Genomic DNA, 18,935 nt, shown 5'->3' on the forward strand with positions numbered 1-18,935 from the left:
TGAAAGGGACTGAAAGCTAGCAGTTCCTATTTTGCCTCCCTCGGGCGAGAAGCGTGCGATAGGATCATGAGTTTTTCTCGCGTGCGTCCCACGCCATCGAAGACACTTCAAATGAATCATGAATTCATGTGAGGAAGCTCAATTTAGTCAGACTTTCAACAACTGTTGTAGGCGTGAATTCACTGTAAAAAAATGAAAAGCCTTTTGTTTCAGAAGGCGTTTATTAGAAAGTTGCAAACATGAAAGACGCCAACGCGAGTAAAGAATATAATTGATAAAAATTATGAAGCAAAGCCCAATAAGCCTTGGATCCATTTTGACAATTATTCTTTCAATGTGTTAATTCGAGTAAATAATTTCTTTCAGCGCATTAAAAGAGAAAATACGCGATACAAAGTTCGTCGGTTTGTGTCTTTGTTTTTGTTTCAAAATAGCATTAATTTAGACATGAACATAAACTATGGTCTTCAACCGGCATGATATGTAATTGAGACAAAGAGAATTAATATCAGACTTTTGCCTGAACGACATAACAATTTCACGGCTTGCGTTGTTAAAAGCTGGGCTAACTGATACGCTCGAGAAATCTAGAAATTGTTCTCTCTCACACTCTCGTCTCGCTACAAGGCTGTCGTTTATCCTCGCTTGTCAATAGAACCATAAACAGCGGAGTTGAAGAGGCAGACAGTTCATTTAATTTGAGAGTCGAAGATATTTTCCTTTATTTTCAGGCCATCTGCGAATGCAACCTGCCTGCCTCTCAATAAACTTGACAGCAAAGTCAGAACTTTACAACTGACTCCAAAGGTCTATCTACAACTATTTTATCCGAGCGAGAAACGACAGGCTATAGAAACCTAACCTGCGATCGGGCGTTATTTTTCTCGCGGCGGAGGGGTCAACGGAAAAATGAACCATTTTTTTCTCCTTCCCTCCGCCGCGAAAAAAAAGAAAGCCTGATTGCAGGTTAATAGAAACCCTGCTACCTTCGGTGGACTAGCATGCAAAAGAAAAAAACGGAGACTGTGCTTTTAAAATCTAGATCTGCCATGTGTTTTCCCGGTAGGTTTTATAGTTGTTGTTTTTTGGTTTGGGTTGTTTTTTTTGGGTTAAAACACTTCTTCCTAATTTGCAACCGAGAACAGTCGCCAATTTTTTTAACTCAGGAACTGCCTAGCCGCTGTGAGTTTTGCGGATGGTAAATTATTCCTTAACAACAATTTTTCATTTGTCCTCAAATACCAATGATTCCATCCACTTCTAAATTTAAGTCTAGTTTAGCTTTACCTACAAAGCAAGTGCTTGCCTTTACAAAACTGGGTTTTCCCGCAAAGAGCTCGCTTGGCGCGAGGGAGTATTTAATTTGCCGCAAGGCTTGCCTCTCGCTCGAGGCCTTCACAAAGAACAAAGGCGGCCGCAAAACACGAAATAATTTACATTAATGATTCGCTTTGTATACCTTTGTTTTTCTATTTATAAAGCAATTTTGGTTGTAGTTATACCACATGTAGGATATTCGGCTTTTGGAATATTAGTGGCTAAATAGATAAGCAAGTATGTTGGCCGCTAAATGCAAACTGCATAGCAAGCGATCACATGACAATGGTAGAAAAATGCGGAAGGAAAGAAAGTCATGCACCGCATTGACCAATATTTTACAGCTTACACGCACAAGGTTACATAGTTTACGTAAAAAGCAGCGTATAAAAAAGTTTAGGGATCGGAACGATCGCTGAACTGAAATCACAACAAAACTGATCTTTAAATATAATTACAAATAAGGGCAACCCTCGGAATTTTTGCTTTCTAAGGCATAAAAGACGGCCCTTTTTGAGTAAAATGCCGATTAAAAGATTGCCGGCCGAAAGATGAATTTTTGTCTTGCATTAAAACCTTTTATGTGCCGAATTTATGCAAATAGCAAAACAATATTTTGATCTTCTCAGTATTTGCCGCAATACTCACTCAAAGAAAAAGGTCGATCAACAATCGGAGAATCTTCGGAAATCTCCGGTCTTGAAACTGAACAGAAAATAAAAAATTGCTAGAACGGAAAAAGTTGCTCCAAATATGAAAACGTGCCGAGTATTTTTGGGACAGTCTTAGCCCCCCCTCCCCCCCCCTCCCACGCCATGGCGGCCCGCCTCAATCAAAAGCGCAGAGCCTCACGATCTAGAGAAAAACAAACCGACGGAGCCGTAAGCAGAGTTTTGATTTCGCTTATAATCCAGATTTTCAGATATCGTCAGCGTCGTAATATAAGCAAAAAGAAATCACTCAGAGGGCCTGAGAACAGGCATTGTGATTGGTTTGTTCTTCCGATTCTGCTTGCGTTTCTGAACGTAAGCAGGAGCGAATACTTTACCTCAGTGGTCTCAAAAATTGACAGCCTTTACAGCCCTTTAGTTCTATTAAAACTGGCCGATCACGCAGAGCAACTTTTCAACTAAAGCGGGGATAAATGTGAATTTGAATGAATTTTTTTAACAGGTTTAAAGAAGGAGTAAAAGAAAGAAACTTCACCTTGGGCTGCCACCTTGCCGTGGTGGTGAAGCTTGTGTGTCTCGATGACCCAGAGAGCTGTGCCGGCGGGGACTTCGGTCCCTGGCAGGTCTAACCATGCCGGATTGGTCGAAGGGTGGAGGCCAGACGATGAACAGCCCCTGGTCCTCCAGGTTGGGGGTTGGGCTGCGGGCTGATAACCCGCTCCTGTAAAAAACACATTATAACCGAAACCAGAAGCAGAATAATTTCAAATGATCTGGGGGACAAAGTGGTAACTCCTCACACCATGAGAAGTTCGATGACGCATGGGGGTGAAAGCCACACGGAAGCCCTTGGGCAGATGAGACCACTAGTCCACCCAAAGAACGTCGTGAAGAAGAGAGAAAATTATTTTTGAAACATCGCTAGACAGTTGACCCCACGCAAGAGCACCCCAGGTTGTCAGGGGACTGTTTAAGTGTCCATCTACTTATCACTTATTTCTCTAAATTTCGGGTAAATTCCATAACTGCTCTGTGAAAAACTATTTCTTCCAAATAATCCCCCAAAATCACCTCAAAATTTACAAAACACCGCGGAGCAGAGGGTTTTTGCATAGAAACCTCATTTGCGTTTACACCTGACTCTTTAGTTCCCGAATTTCACCTCTCTTGCTCTCTCTTTTGACTCTTTTATATTCCAGACAAAGAAAGAGCGGAGATATTTGAAATTTGGAAATGAGCTGGATGGTTTGACGAATTATTGGACACAAAGATACGCATATTTGAAGTTGCTACTGGAAGAGACTGGGGAAGAGAGTGGATTTCCATCATGGCGGATGGAAAGCCTTGGTTTTACACCATAAGAAAACATAGAAAAAAGTCAATTGCTGCCGCAATATTTGCGGGCTGGTTAATGAATTATGGAGCTAATAAGTATAGGTAAGATCTGATTTCCTTTAATTCTTCAAAACGTAGCAGGAATTACAAAATTTAACCCTGCAAATAAAGCAATATGATTGATCTGAAATTTTTGGTCATTAAACTTATACAGTAAAAACCCGCGTGTAAGAACCTAGAAATTAAGAACCTCCTGGCAGAAATTTGCTTCCTCAATACCCCAAAAGGTTCTTATATGTGGGGTTAAACTATTTTATTTATAATACAATAACTGTATTTTATCAAAAAGGATGTCTTTAGAGATCAAGAATTGCACAGGGAAGCTAAAAAATGCCAGTAAGTACCCCAAAATATAAGAACCTGTTTTGCCAAACTCTAAAAAAGCAGGTTCTTACACGCGGGTTTTTACTGTATGTAGGCTTGAGCTCAAATCTATTGATGTATAAGTATTTCTATGTTTATTTTTTGACAGAGAGTACATGATAAGAAGAGAATTATGTCATGAAGCTAAGGTAGCTGATACTTTTGATGTAAACTTATATACATTTTGATTAATTATACTAATTATGGAAGCTTACATTAGTTCAGATAACTACAAATAATTTTTTTATTAATTAAGGCTTTAACTTTATTCCGTGATTCCAGTTATAGTAATAATAATTATAATAATAATAACAGTACTTAGCATGCACTTTCCATACGTCTCAGTGCGTTGAAAATAAAATTACTTTATTTTATGCTTTTCTTTATATTATCTACTCACAATAAATAATGGTGCATTGTATTTGTGATATCTTATTATAATTATTTAATTGGGTTGTTAGTAATCCACGTAATGGCGGAACGCGGAACAGCGGAACGGCGGAACGAGAAACGGCGTAACAAGATTTTTTTCCAGTTTTTTTTTTAACATTAACCAACAAACAAACATTAAATATATCTCACAAAACAAGGGCATGTATATGTTCTTTATCCTTCGAGGTCAATCTAGAGCCACGATGTCGAGTTTATTTTGAGTTAGGATTTCAAGGAGAAGCGCGGCCGGCCTTCGGACTTGCTCGCGCCGATCATGATCGAGACAATGAAACATACAAAGTCGAAGCAAGTCAACAAAGCCGTTGACAAAAAAAATAGAAGGGCCTGAAAAGTTACTGATTTCGTAAGAAAAAAAACAGAAATGAAAAGCCGTTCCGCGTTCCGCCGTTACGCAGATTACTAACAACCATTTAATTGTAAATCTCTCAACATACAGGCTTTTGGTGACAAAACTTTACCATCACTAAAGAAACCCAGGAGACTCACTTTGTTTTTCAACCCTGCAGCTGGAAGGTACATTACTGTTGTGCAAGTCCATTATTTTGAACATGAATTTAATTTTGAGACTAATACAAACAATTATTGTAATTTGAGCTTTCTAAGATTTCAAGAGTGAAGACTAAAATAAAAGAATAAATAACTTCAGGCTAAAGTTATCATTACCCAACATTTTATTCATTGGTCAGAAATGTCCTTGTAACTAGAACACTGCTACTTGATTTTCTTTTCTAAGATTTATGTTATCCACAGCATGAATTTTTTTTCACACTTTTTTTTCACTTTTCAGTGGTAGTGCAGATAAACTGTTAAAGAAAAATGCTGAACCCATACTTCATATAGCAGGACTTGATGTTACCATTGTCAAGGTAGGAATTTCTTTTATATAGATAATTGATGTAATCACTTGTAGATATCTGCAGGGAAAAACATTTCTCAAAATATTATTTTCAAGTTGATACTTACCGGTAATGAGGGCTGGTTATTAGCATTTTTAATGGATAAATGCACAGCATAAGCTTTCCCAATGTAACCAGGATCTACAATCATTGACAAAAGTGTTGACACATTGTCAATTTACGCCCTTTTTTATTGTTATATGGACCAATTTCATCCTTTTGCCCCACCTTTCCAACCCCCCTTCCCCCAATCAATGTAAGTTGTAGTTTGTTTCTAGGGGTCCTTTGCTACCATTTTAAAACATTGGATGGGGGGGGGGGGGAGGGGGTATTTTAGCAGACAGTCATGAAATTAAATAACTAGTGGTAAATTTGTCATAAAAATCGCAGAGCAACATCAATGTGTCAACTACTTTTGTCAAAGATTGTAGATACAGAGTCTCAAATTCTTGAAATCTGGATCAAGATGGAAAAATCCTGTGGTAAAGACAGGTGAATTTTGTCATCCAAACAAAAGATAACATCTCAAACCAACCAAAAGTTTTAGCATCTGACATTAATCAGCATACAAAGAAAGTTTTATCTGAACTTCCTGGATAAGTGGATTTTCCTATTGGGCTAATGGAGTTTATCCATCGCTTGGGTAAGTTACCTTTTTGGACTTTTTTGTTGGCAGATGAAACATTAAAGTAATACACTGAGAAAACCCCTCAGGATATCAAACAATGATTTGAACTTGTCTGAATTTTGGGAACTCTTACGGCTAAAAAAAACATTTACTTTGCACTTGGATTAATACTGGGTCTTACATTTGCTTTATGCCTTTATTCAGACAGAATATGAAGGACAAATTAAAACCCTGATGCAGTACATTGATCCAACCACAGATGGTATTATTGTTGCAGGTGGAGATGGTACCCTGCTTGAGGTTAGGAAATGAAGAACTTTGCTAATTTATAACCCAAGTAAAATGCCAAAATCGCCTGAATTTTAAATCAAAATAAATCCTTACCGGCCTCCTTGTCGCTTTATATTCAAGTATGCCTGCCCCTGTGTATGGTTAAATTGTTTTTAATATCCTTTGTTGCATTGATATGATTTGTACTTGTGCTCCAAATCCGACATTTTCATGCAGAGTCAATAAGACTTTAGCTGTATTTGTGTCAGCAATAAGAATCAAAAAGTGATGTTTTTATAACTGTGTACTGCAGTTGATATTTCTTGTTTGTGTTCTAGGTTGTGACTGGATTGCTAAGAAGAAGTGACCAGGTACTGTTATTAGCAAGGCTATAGCATAGAGTTTTGAAGACCAGTATCTTCTTGCTGAATGTTGTTAACTTTTTCTTACTGCGCTTTTCAAAATGTGTGCAGTGGAAAAAATATACCGCTCTAAACAAAGGACTATCAGTAAAGTAGCTGCATGTACTCATTATCTTGACAATGATGATGAAAACGTGAGTTAATAGTTGTATTCAGACATTTAGACAGTTCACTTTAATTAATTATTCATTTTATTTATTACAAATAAGTACTAAATAATTTTGTTAATTTCTTGGTGAAAATGTCTGTTGCTTGTAGGAAGAAATTACCAAGATTCCCATTGGAGTGATCCCTCTTGGAACACACAACTCTCTCTGTAATACAATTTTTTCAAATACAAATGTTGCTGAAGCAAGGTTAGTAAAAAATCCCAAGCAGTCAATGGCTACTACCCAGCAGTATTCCCCCTGTTGTTGTTATTGTTATCGGCATCATGAGTCCACGGATGTCACAGGATTACTTTATGTGCAAAACTATGGCCTGTTGGAATGTTTTTTACTTTGGAGCATTCCAGCCTCAAACAATGGATTCTTGAAGTCTAAAAAAAGTTTTTTGTCCGTTTTCTTTTTTCTTCCTTTTTTGCCCCACATGAGTTTTCATTTATAGACGGATGATTACAACAACAGATCCAGCAATGCCCAAAAAGGAGCGGTGGGGGAATGGGGGTAAAAGTTGTAATGGGCCCTTTTTGGGGTGGGGCAAGGGGTAGAGCCCTCATTCCCTTTTCTCCTAGATCTGCTACTGGATTAAAACTGAAGAGGGATTTGAGAACTTTTTTAACAGGTAGTGCAACCCTTTTTACAGGACAATTGGAAATGCAGCATTGGCGATTGTCAAAGGATATATAAAGCCAGTGGATGTCATGGAAATTAAGGTTTTCTCCTACTCTTTGTAATAACAACATATTTTTTTTTATTTGGTGAACACACCATCCAACCATGTCAAGCACTGGAAACATTTGGAACCTGATTTGGAACCTGATTTGTTTTGTTAGGGTGATGAAGGTCGCTCTACGTTTGCATTGTCCAAGCTGCACTGGGGTGCATTCAGAGATGCTAATGAAAAGCAAGATAAGTACGTTGTTTGAATCAAAAGTCTGTTTTATGCAAATAGACTCTTGGTTTTAGGCCATCGTAACTTGATTAAAAATATAACACAAACAGCGGTGATAAACATTATGCGATTTATCACCGCTGTTTGTGTTATATTTTTAATCTGTTTTATGCAAGCTGTGTTACCGTAATAATTCGATTTAGCGCCCTCCTTCCAATAAGCGCCCCTTCCAAATAAGCACCCCCTTTCATATGCGTTTTTGTCAATAAGCGCCCCTATTCTAATAAGTGCCTCCATTCTTATAAGGGCCCCTATTCTTATGAGCACCCTTATTGTGAATAACTGCCCCTACTGAAGTCATCAACGTCAAATAGATAAACTCATGAACATTCAACGTACCTTAGTTACATGTATATGTTTACCGCTAAAATGAACAATTCTTTTAAAAGTAACTGAACTTTCAACACTTTGTTACTGTTACAGTTTCTGTTATTGTTAGTTATTTTAATATTTATTAAAGTTTTGTTTTGAACATTTGGTTGTTTCTCAAAAAATTAAATAAGCGCCCTGTCCCGATGAATAAGCGCCCTGTCTCGAATTATTAAGTGCCCTCCCTTGAGGTGCCAAAAGTAAATGTGTCCCGGGCGCTAAATTGAATCATTACGGTACATGTTGTCTTCAAGACATTAGGTGGCATTTCCTTCATAAACATCATTATCCTGCTCACTATGGCTTATTAATTTTTATTCAATTTAGATTTTGGATTGTGGGCCCCTTTAGAAGAAAACTTTCTTATCTTGTGGCAGCCATCAAGGTATGTACCACTGTGGCTTTGTTGCTTATCTTAATAATGGAAAAATAAGATTTATGTTTAATATACCAAACATTTGTGTAAGCACGTTTCCAACACTGAGAAGAGAGATTAAAAAAGATGATGGGCAGAGTATTTTTGGCAAACTTTAAGGTGTTAGATAAAAAGCTTAAATTATTAATTAAATAAATGTTACTTGGTTTTTATGTGATATCTCTTCTAAATCAACATTAAATGGAGGAGTAAGGTTAAGTCTTTATTTGAGCCCAGTGGTCCATCGGAGGATAAGCCTGGAGCTTACCCCGGTTTCTGTAGCATTAAGCGACTAGGAGCATTTCTACTCCCCACTGGAGGGGATGTTAGTCCATTGCAGGGTTACCCCCTAACATTAAATTTGCTGGTACCAATTTATACACCTGGGTGGAGAGAGCCACTATAAGAGTAAAGTGTCTTGCCCAATAACACAACATTGCCAGTGAATCCAAGGCAGGGCTCGAACCCGGAGCGTTCAATTTGGAGTCCATGGCACTAACCATTAGGCCACCGCACCCCCCACAAACTGAAGTGAAACAGAGAAATAAAATTGTAAAAGTCTTTGCTGCAAGTTTAAGATCATCTCTGGAGTCTTTACTTATTAAATAAACTTCCTCTTACAGGACTGGCCCCCACTTCTCAATACCATGCTCTCTTACCCACTGAATCTGTCACCGCCAGACATGTCAACAGACACACCTACCACACCACACCAAAGTGTTGTGTCCCATGGTTTGGCAACGGCCAACTGCGAGAGCACCAGCCAATCACAGCAAAGACATTATGATGCTGAAGGAAGTACCGTCATTGATGGTTGGATTACCAGCCCTGTCCAAACATTTGGATTATCTGTGGAACCATTCAGTACAAAGGATCTACAGGTGCAAAACACTGTCAATACTCTGCTTTTCAGGAAGACAATTTCTCCCTACCTATTTCCCGAGTGCCCATTCTGACTCCAGAATCCATCAAATCAAAAGATCTAGCCCTGCAAATTTTTCAAAGCATGACAGTTCACCCCCCTCAAACTCAACTTTTTTGCCCTCCAGAAAAATCCATTTAAACTACATGAACACTGGTCAAGCAAAAAAAAAATGTTTATAAAAGTAGTGAAGAAACAATGTAATAAGTAATGTATTGTAAGTAGCATTGTAAGTAGTGTATGTATTTGTGTTGTAAGTAGTGTTCTTTGTGTTGCAATAAATAAATTAATTAAAAAAAAAAGACTGGTCAAGCACAAATCTTTATCTATCCCTTTTCTCGGCCAAGTTTGGCCAAAATCTTTGCCCAGAGAGAGATTGTCAGGATTAAATCAAACCCAAGTTGCTCTAAATGCTTTAAACTTCTGATCAAATTAAAGAAATCTTTCTGAATTGTGTCTGTTTGATTCTACAGAATACTGACAGCTTTCTGAAAGTAAAACTATGGCCATCAGACCTCTCCAAGACTGAATTTATTAATAATGGGTAAGACATTTATGTGGGCATACGAACTTGTCCCTACATCATGACAATATCCCAAGTAAGGTAAAGTGTGTGTCCGAGCCATGAGGCTCATACAGCCGGAGCTTATCCCGGTTTCCGTAGCATTAAGCGACTAGGAGTATTGCTACTCCCCCTGGATGGGATGCTAGTCCATCGCAGGGTTACCCCCAGGCAGTAAATTCGTCGGTACCCATTTATACACCTGGGTGGAGAGAGGCACTGTGAGAGTAAAGTGTCTTGCCCAAGAACACAACGCAGCGCCCCGGCCAGGCCTTGAACCTGGGCCATTCGACTCGGAGTAGAGCGCGCTAACCATTAGGCCACCACGCCTCCCTTAATATCCCAAGTAGTTAGTACCAATTGGAATTTTCTCTATTTAGGCCCCACACACTTTAAAAGGTCCTCCTCCTAAACTTTATAAGCTCCAAGCCCTTAATGGGATTAAAGGAGGGAACAGTGCTAGTGCATTAACTAAGGTATTTAATACTATCCCTAATTTAATTATTTAGAGATTTCTTTTTTGAATATTTAATACAAGTAAACATGTGGCCAAAAAACTATTTGGTATTTAAAATGTTTTATTTGTTAAATAGATGGAGGATGGAAAAAGAGGAAAAACGAAAAACCAAGCAGGATGATTCATCAAGTAATCAATAACTTTTAGATATTACATGTTTTTCTTGTTGTAAACAGGTCCAGCTTGTCCAAGTTGCTATTTATTCTTCTAATATATATTTAATTGGCTTCCCTCACTCAGGACACAAGTGCTTGATGGTGAAACAACTCAAATTGGATCCAAAAGACCAAAAGGTATTGATTTTCTGAATTTACAGTTTTCAAATAAACGCTAACATTAATTTTGGTTTATCTTTTAATGTGCAGTTCCAGAAAATGTCCATACCCGAGGAGGGGGGTCTCAAAAGCCAACATTTTTAAAGGAAAGTATGGGGCTTAACAGGAATTTCCAGAGGGGAGGGGGGATTTAAATCAAAAAACCTTCTGTGGGAGTGGTATGGATATAATTTCTGGAACAACACAATCTCCCCTCCCCAAGAGCTATTATTCACTTCAGTTCTTTGGTTTCAGAATGTTTTTGGGTAGTCCTTTATTAAATCGATTTAGCCTAAAAGCGGAGCTCCCAATTTGCTAACCAATAATAGAAAAAATAGCACTTGAGCCCGCGATCCAATAAAAAACATTATTTCAGGTCTGCGGTAAACTTCAAAAAAATACATTCGACCTCGATGAGTTTTATATGTGAGCCAGCGATATGGTCATGTGATACTGGTCAGCGGATACCTTGTTTTGACAGCTGTCAATTGACCATGACATGGAAGCCCAATATCAAAGATGTAAGCTGGCATTAACCATAACCTTAAACCGATTTCTAGATATGGCCGCCATGTTGGGGCAACTTTGTCGTCGTCGTCGTCGTCGCACGCGCCCGCGAGCCATGCCGCTAGCCATGATGACCATGAAAAACCAAAAGCATGGGCCGGTCTGTTAATTTTCTATGGGGTATGGGGCTCTGCTCTGTGGCCCTTCGGGCCGCTGGGAGCTCTGCAATAACATAACTAAACAGCATTCCAAGTTTATTAATTTGTGTAAATCGTTCTTTTAATTAATTATTTTCTTTGCAGCTTTCATGGTTCTCAATTGATGGCGAGCCATTTGAGGCAAAAACAATTACAATAAGCCTTCTTCCAAACAAGCTTAACTTTTTCTTCATCCCAAACGAGATTCAGAAAAGATGAGCCTGGACATTTAATTGTAGTTGGCAAATAGGACAAGACACAGAATGACTGCCTTTTATCAAAATTTATTGTTAGCTCAGTGTAAATATATAAAAAGACACTTGAATTTTGTCATACATTATTAAAGTGGCATTGGCCTTGTTAAAGGAAAGAAAAACATGACACAGTTTTTGAAAGAAACTCAACTTTGAAGTTAGCAGTAGAATTTTACTACAAGCAAACTCAATTATTGATAATTAATAAATAATGGCATCAAACACAATGTTGTGTAAAAACAACATACAACAGTGCTGTACTCACAAATTGTCACACCATCACTATTTTGAAATAAAAATGAACAGTGCTAGACTTTGCAAAAGTGTAATTACCTTATGTTGCAAGGCAAGGTGTCTCTATAGTTGCCGACATTGATTTAATTTATGTTTTGAAAACCATCCTTACTTTATCAATATGTTTATGATAATAAATAATATATCTGTAATATGGTGGATAAACTCACAGCCATTTTACATGTTGAAGACTTAACATTTTTTATTTGTAACATTTGCTACTTTGCAAAGACAGGGCTAAACAATATAGTATCAAACAAAACTAGCTGGAAGCTCTGGGTCAGTCATATACAAAGCTCCTAAATACCTAAACACAACATCCTACCTATTAAAGTTAGTTTTATAATAATTTTTTATTATCATAGTGTTTACAATTCTCCATGGCTTAATCTTGGTCCTCTTTTCTTTTTATCTTTCTTCTTTTTGTCTTTCTTGGAAATTTCCTCTTGTTTACTCTTTTCATTTTTCAAATTCTGAAATAAAAAAGAAAAAACTTATTTGATTTATTTATTATCCTGGGCCGGGTTGTTCAAAAGACGATTAGCGCTAACCCAGGATTTAAAGATTATTAAGATTTTAATTTCTCTTGTTTTAAAGGGTTTCCATAGCTAATATTTTGTTAAGTTTGAGATTGGTCTACATCAAAACTGGGGGACAGAAAATATAAACAGAAAACAGCAACAAAATGTTATAAAATTGAAATCAAATTTCACGCTAATCCTGTTTCCCGCTAATCCTGGATTAGCATAATCGTGCTTTGAACAACCGGGCCCTGGTCAGTATTTTTTAACTTTTAAAAAAAATCTATCTTTGATTTCGTGGGGACAAAAGGCCAAGAAATCACCGCTAATTTACATGTGCGATTTGGAACAACCATAAAAATCGCCACAAAAATTGCCTGTGTAAATGAGCCTTTATACTGTCTAGGGGCTAGCTGGTCCCAGTGGAGGCCCATGGATATCCCAGGCACCCCCCCATCTTCCATTCAGCATGATGCAGTTGTAAACAGTGGGAACATTTTACCAAATATATGTACCTCTTTGTGTTCAATGTTTCTGTATGGATTGATATAGTTTGGATCTCTTGGTACAAGCCTCAGTTCTTGTGCCATCTGTATTTAAACAAGAAGCAAACAAATAATTTGACAATTTTTAAAGGATCATTTAAAAGGTTATCTCTTAGGAGAGGGGAAAAACTGCACTGTCAATGAGAAATAATAAGCAAGTATAATATAATCAAATAAATAATAAAGATAATCTTTATACAGGAGGCTTCGCACACCAAAGTGGTTTTTTAAGGAGGTCCTGAAATAAAATGATTGGCATAAAAATAAATCAATGCAAAAAAATGAAGTGAAACTTTTCAACTGTGACTCACCAAATTCAATAATTTTGAGTCTGTTTCATCGTAAACTTGTGTTTCATTACAGAAGCTAACACTCCATCTGGCTAGAAGTTCCCATTCCTTGGATTTGCTATACACCTGAAATACAGAGACACAACTTACATGAAATTATAATATTACTTAATAGAAAGAAAAAATGTCAACTTCTTAGGGATGAGCCTTAGGTGTCCCCCACAACCTTATTGCGGTTTTCAGTGAAATGCGAACTCTGAAATTCAATCCTCAACCAAAGGTTTACGCTTTTTGCTGCCGTCAATCATCTTAGCGGACCTCTCGAGAAACAGGAGTTCACTTTAATCGGGTCAAAAGGTCAAGTCTTTCGGTTGTGATTGGTAGATTTTGATCTATTTTGTTTGTTTCTGCTTTTCATGGTTCGTTAGCTGTCGCCATAATTATGATTGACGGCAGCGAAAAACGCAATCGTTTGTTGGATTTTGAATTTCAGAGTTCGCATTTCACTGAAAACCGCAATAATTATGTAAAAATACAGTCTACAGAATGCAATTTTTAGTGTTAGTTATATCTTACCCTGTATGTCATATCAGGGAGTCGAAGAAGAATGTCACCAAACAGGGCAGTATTCTCCAAGACATTTCCCAAGGCTGTAGAAAGAAGGAATGACATTTACTATAAATAAATATACCCTAAATTTTCCTGAATACAAGCCCATAGGCTTATATTTATTACATAGCTCTTAAAGGGGCTATGTCATGCAATTTTAGACAATTTTGGATGACTTCTAAGCGAATGTGCAAATCCTCTAAAAATGAGTAGCTCTGGTGAGAAGAGAACTAAATAAGCTTAATGTTTGCTCAATCGATCTGACTGAGTTTCTCATCGATCGCCAAAACCGCCGTGTTTACGATCATTTCTATAATGCCTTGAGAACCATCTCTTGAAAATATTTTCGGTCCAAAAGTCTTGGTAGTCAATTTGAAAAATTCCCAATGTTTAAAATATCCAGGACTTGGACTGGTTTCTTTCAAATCAAAGAAATTTTCATTCAGCAAAAGCCGCCATGTTTACTTCCCTGGATGTCAAAGGTGGCGTGGCTAAGTAACCAAGCCTTCAAAGCTATAATCACCTCGCGCGGGGTGATTATAGCCTCATAAGCCGAGCTTCTCGACCAATCAGAATGCTTCAATTCTTATAATCACCTCTGAAATTATACTAAAAATAAATATACCCTAAATTTTCCTGAATACAAGCCCATAGGCTTATATTTATTAAATAGCTCTTAAAGGGGCTATGTCATGCAATTTTAGACAATTTGGGCACTGACCAACTGTTCATAGAATTAACTAAAAATAAATAAAATATCACAATAACGGCTAAAAACTATAGAAGAACTCAAAAGAAACACATTAAGGCCAAAAAGGGCCATAGATGGGCAAAATGTGAGAAGATGATTGGATTGCGTTCGGGTAAACTTGAAAAAGTTAACGTCAGCCCGACTCTTTTCATGTTTATCTTAATTTGTATGAAAGTGTCATTTACAATGCTCAAAAATCATCCTTGTGTGTAATGTGGCCATGATTTTGCTAATAAAAGACTTTTGCTCTGCCAATTTAAAGTTTAGAGCAGCTCTTAATTAACAAAAATAAATAGAATTACCTAAAATACGCTATAGAACCACTGTAGGACTTGTTTTGCTTTTCAAATTGTCATGTTTAGAGAGTTTCGCCAAAAAATATATGCACCAAAAACTTTTCTGACACAGTCTCCTGTCCAAATAGAAACCCAGAGATTTTTTAAGAGGAATTCCATCCAAACATACCCCACTCCCCTGTTTGTGAGCCCTCCCTAAAAATAAGCATATCTGAAAGAGACATTAAGCAAATAGAAGCCAAGGGCACATTTTTGGAATTTTACAGTGTTCTTTCTAATTTTTTGGGAATAACGAATTATGCCTGACTTATAAACCTTGTAAGCCATTAGCATCGATCATATTTTTTACAGAGAGTATAAGGAGGTAACCTTAACTACTATAATTTGTTGCCAAGGACAACTTCGAAGATTGTTTTGGTTAGCAGTTGTTTTAGCCTCCTCCACAGGCAACTCCACTGCTGAGGGAAGACTAGGGAACAACAAAAGGGGAGTGAATGAGAAAGACTAGGAATGAAAAATGAAAATGCATCCTTGGGCTGTGTAGAGTCCTTCTTAGTCGTTTATTTCTCATTCACTTTGTTTCGTTCCTTCCCCTTTTCATTCCCTATTCGTTAGTCTCTAGTCTTCCCTCGACAGCGGAGTTGCCTGCGGAGGAGGCTACAGTTGTTTATGTAGGTGATGGGAAATGCTACATTTGTACAACATGACTTAATAGTCACTGCATATGGCCTTGGGGGTAACACCTACATGTAGGTGTCACATGTATGAGTGTAAAAATGATATTATAACATAGCGCGCGCGCAAGCCCTATCTAATTCCTGTTGAGCGATTATGGTATAAATCTTTATCTATGCACGGCCGTGCGTATATAAGATGACGTGTGCAATTGCATTTAAGCTAAGTCGAGTTTTATAGCTGCGAGTTCCCTTTGTCTACTCCGAGTTGGCTTTAACCTCTCGTATCCAGTAAGGGCGAATGGAAAATTGTTATATTTTAAAATTCTTGGACATTTCCTTTCAACTTAAACAAAGTGATAGTCAAAGAGGCGGGAAAATCTGTGCCGCGGTGTTCACTTCTTGAGTTGAATGAACCCGAGAGGAGAGCGAACAAGAGAGTTTTCTGTCAAAGATTTCCTCAAACAATCTCCTCCAAAGTCGTCTATACGCCCTGGAAAATTGTGAAAACAGTAAATTTCCGAAGATTCGAATCAGTATATTTTCTGGAGGTTATACGCCTTGTACAAGTCGAACAAAGCAAGCGTTTACATTGTACTTGTTTACGGCTCCACGGCTGTCATGAAGACTACTATATTTATATGTTGAAACTGAAGCGAAATTAAGCTCAAAGTGTTTCTAACAAGTTTTGACTTGACGTAGAAGGACAAGACCAAGATTCAAAGGTACAAACTTTAATATTTACGAAAGTGTCAAGCCTAGTTTTATGTCGTACACTCTGACTGAACAAAATTTAGTTGTCAGTTTTCCGGTCATCCCGTACTAAATTATTTGCTGCTTTTCATCATCATTCAGTCGCTCTTTTTGTACATTTACAAGTATCTCTAATTAAACATTTCGCATCAATCCTTTTGTTTTGCGTAGTTGAGTTAACTATAACATTTTTGTGGTTTTAGGGAAGGCCGATTGCTGTATTTCTTGTGTTTCAAAACTCGACAAATTTGCTTTTTTAACCAAGTTTGTAGTCGTTATGTTATAAAAGAATTGGTTCATGCTTTTAGCTGTGCGTATATCGAGTTTTGGATGCACTTGGGAAGTTTGGAGAGCACTCAAGAAGCTAGAGGCTTTTGGCTTTCGCCTCGAGCAACTCTTACGCTTCCTTCAAGCTCTCCAAACTTCCCGCGTGCATCCATAACTCGATATACGCATGCTAAGCATGAACCAATTCTTAATTTTACATTAATTTTGATTTAGCAGCAGATACCTTCTAACTGTGCTTGTTCTGTAGGAAATGCTTGTCCTGGAATGTAACCTGACTCTGTTACTTTAACCCTAGCATCCTGCAATACCTGTTTCATATTAACAAGATAACCATTAATATAAAAAGACCAATCTGTTATTTAGCCTCATAGTGGAGGGGGACAAGGGGGTCTGAACCTCCCGCCTGGCATGCCTTTAACTCCTGCCTCCTGCCCCTTCCTCTTCCCGTTGCCGTTCTTTCCTCTTTGTCCCATATCTATTGCGAAATATAACAAACTGTTGCAAAATTTTACTCATTTTCTCCCGGTTCCTGCCACCTTAGGAATCCCGCTTCCCACTCTCCCTTCTTCGGCTTCCCGCCCCTTTACCTCCCAGGTCTCTTTCAACCTCCTACGCAAATGCTTTTTGGGCTTGTCAACGAGTGACAAGCTCAAAGAGCATCGTACGATTTGTAACAGCGTAGGAGGCTATCTGTTATGTAGATTTTTTCTTTAATGACAAAGATAACTTTCAGTTTATGATTAAAAAAAAATTAAAACCAGAGAACATGTACAAACTTTAATCTGTAGTATTTAGCTACTTAAACAGAAAGTATGGTACATTAACCTTAATTTTAACAGTTTAATACATACTTTAAATAATTTTTCGAGCACTATCTCGACCATCTTGTACTGCTTGGAATAGTCACCAAGTTTTAGGATACTTTCAGCTGCAAAGGTTTGTTCGGCGCGCTTTTGCTTAAAAATCGCACGATCTGTAACAGCGGCAGTCAAAGAAATTTCAAAATTGAGGTTAATTATTTAAACTCAAGTACATAACTGCACTAATAAATCTATAGAATAACAACACTTGCACCTGTTAAAAGGTTCACAAAGCTACTAATTCAAAGGATACAGACTAGCATCTTCTTGTCGGCTTTGTTCGAAGATTTTTCTTCCGTCGATCCCTCTGTCGCATTGGCAACAGATACTTCGTTTGCTATGACAGAAGCTGAAGCATAGATAACGAGAAATATACAATCGAACAATGAAGGTTTCATCTTTTTGTATTTCAGCAGACTTCACTCCAAACCACACAAAAGATGGCGGCGTTCCACATGGCCGAGCCTCAACTCTATGTTACTAAAGAAATCGTCCTACCCTACCCTACTCAGTCCCGGAAAATGTCGCCCCGGTCGCCCCTGGTCGTGTCTGTTCTAGATCTATTCCTGTCACTTTAAATCCCGAATACCCTCCCTCCCCGGGCCTTTTTCCCTGAAAATCTAAACTTGCCCATTAAACGCCATCTTGAACATTAGAAATATTCTGAGACACAGCTCCAACTCAAGATTTTAGGCGTCTGATCAGTGGTATAAAGTCGATATTAAAAAAATAACACTATACCACCCTGACCTCAAAATTTGCACTCTGATCAGTTTGTCGTGTTGTACTTCGCGTTGGGCCATTTTACCCCCTTGAAAAATGGTAGCATTTGAAAGAGTAGCTCTTCACTCATTTGAGACTCATTCCCGGCGGTTACGTCACTCTTTTTCGCTGGCCTGCAAAACAGCCTTTTTTCGCGCAACCCACAGAAAAAGAATAAGAACACGGCAAATAAAGAGAAGCCTGATTGCTGGTTAAAAATCAGCGAATAGTTGGTGTACTTTTGGTCCAAGTCAGAGCTTATGGCATTCGAAGAGGTTGCTTTGGCTGCTAAAATTGGACCGCAGAACAAAGAATTACTCCCTTTTGGCTTTAGTCTGTGTACCAGGCGCAACTGAAAGGGGAAGGGGGTAGTAAGAATGAGGGAATTCGAGTACAGTACGCAGGCTATTTTAGCTTCTATTTTATGTAACTGCTGAGATTCTGTTGGTAGCTATGGAGGGGGAGGTGGCCGAGTGGCTCTTCGTCCACTGCTCAAGTAGTTCAACTTCCCTGATCAAATTGTTTTCGTCAAGGAAGGAAAACCGAAAACCTGGAGAGAAACCCTTTTGGAGCAAGGACGAGAACCAAAAACTAGTGGATTTGGACAGGTGGGTCCCAAATCCAGAAGTGTCCAAATCCGCTAGGACACCGGGTCCGGGAATCAAACCCCGGCCACATTGGTGGGAGGAGAGCGCTCTTACCACTGC

At 38.2% G+C, this 18,935-nt stretch overlaps 2 protein-coding genes across 2 annotated transcripts; one reads left to right on the plus strand and one right to left on the minus strand.

Annotated features, from left to right (window-relative positions):
• Positions 1–3,298: 3,298 nt before the first annotated feature.
• Positions 3,299–11,696, plus strand: LOC144654358 (acylglycerol kinase, mitochondrial-like). Its single transcript, XM_078514488.1, has 15 exons — positions 3,299–3,425; positions 3,856–3,895; positions 4,636–4,712; positions 4,987–5,065; positions 5,928–6,023; positions 6,332–6,364; positions 6,674–6,771; positions 7,220–7,289; positions 7,410–7,489; positions 8,225–8,282; positions 8,936–9,193; positions 9,708–9,778; positions 10,390–10,442; positions 10,554–10,606; positions 11,437–11,696. Exons 1-15 carry the CDS (start codon positions 3,316–3,318, stop codon positions 11,548–11,550), a joined length of 1,290 nt encoding a protein of 429 aa, XP_078370614.1. The 5' UTR covers positions 3,299–3,315; the 3' UTR covers positions 11,551–11,696.
• A 138-nt stretch (positions 11,697–11,834) lies between these two features.
• LOC144654423 (coiled-coil domain-containing protein 134-like) lies at positions 11,835–18,017 on the minus strand. The gene is made up of 7 exons (XM_078514573.1): positions 17,720–18,017; positions 17,458–17,579; positions 16,830–16,914; positions 13,812–13,885; positions 13,257–13,361; positions 12,916–12,990; positions 11,835–12,352 (listed from the first exon to the last, which is right to left on the minus strand). Exons 1-7 carry the CDS (start codon positions 17,862–17,864, stop codon positions 12,248–12,250), a joined length of 711 nt encoding a protein of 236 aa, XP_078370699.1. The 5' UTR covers positions 17,865–18,017; the 3' UTR covers positions 11,835–12,247.
• Positions 18,018–18,935: the final 918 nt, after the last annotated feature.

The sequence above is a fragment of the Oculina patagonica genome, chromosome 5, assembly GCF_052425735.1.
Source record: "Oculina patagonica isolate OP01 chromosome 5, crgOcupat, whole genome shotgun sequence".
Taxonomy (NCBI): Eukaryota; Metazoa; Cnidaria; class Anthozoa; order Scleractinia; family Oculinidae; genus Oculina; species Oculina patagonica.

Excerpts from the sequence above, each read along its gene's own strand:
- LOC144654358 (XM_078514488.1), top strand. The coding sequence starts at position 3,316 with ATGGCGGATGGAAAGCCTTGGTTTTACACCATAAGAAAACATAGAAAA. Across the intron at positions 6,365-6,673 it reads TGCTAAGAAGAAGTGACCAG|GAAGAAATTACCAAGATTCC; the intron begins GTACTGTTATTA and ends TGTTGCTTGTAG. Across the intron at positions 9,779-10,389 it reads ACTGAATTTATTAATAATGG|ATGGAGGATGGAAAAAGAGG; the intron begins GTAAGACATTTA and ends TTTGTTAAATAG.
- LOC144654423 (XM_078514573.1), bottom strand. The coding sequence starts at position 17,864 with ATGAAACCTTCATTGTTCGATTGTATATTTCTCGTTATCTATGCTTCA. Across the intron at positions 16,915-17,457 it reads TGCTCGAAAAATTATTTAAA|GTATTGCAGGATGCTAGGGT; the intron begins GTATGTATTAAA and ends AATATGAAACAG. Across the intron at positions 13,362-13,811 it reads TCCCTGATATGACATACAGG|GTGTATAGCAAATCCAAGGA; the intron begins GTAAGATATAAC and ends TCTGTATTTCAG.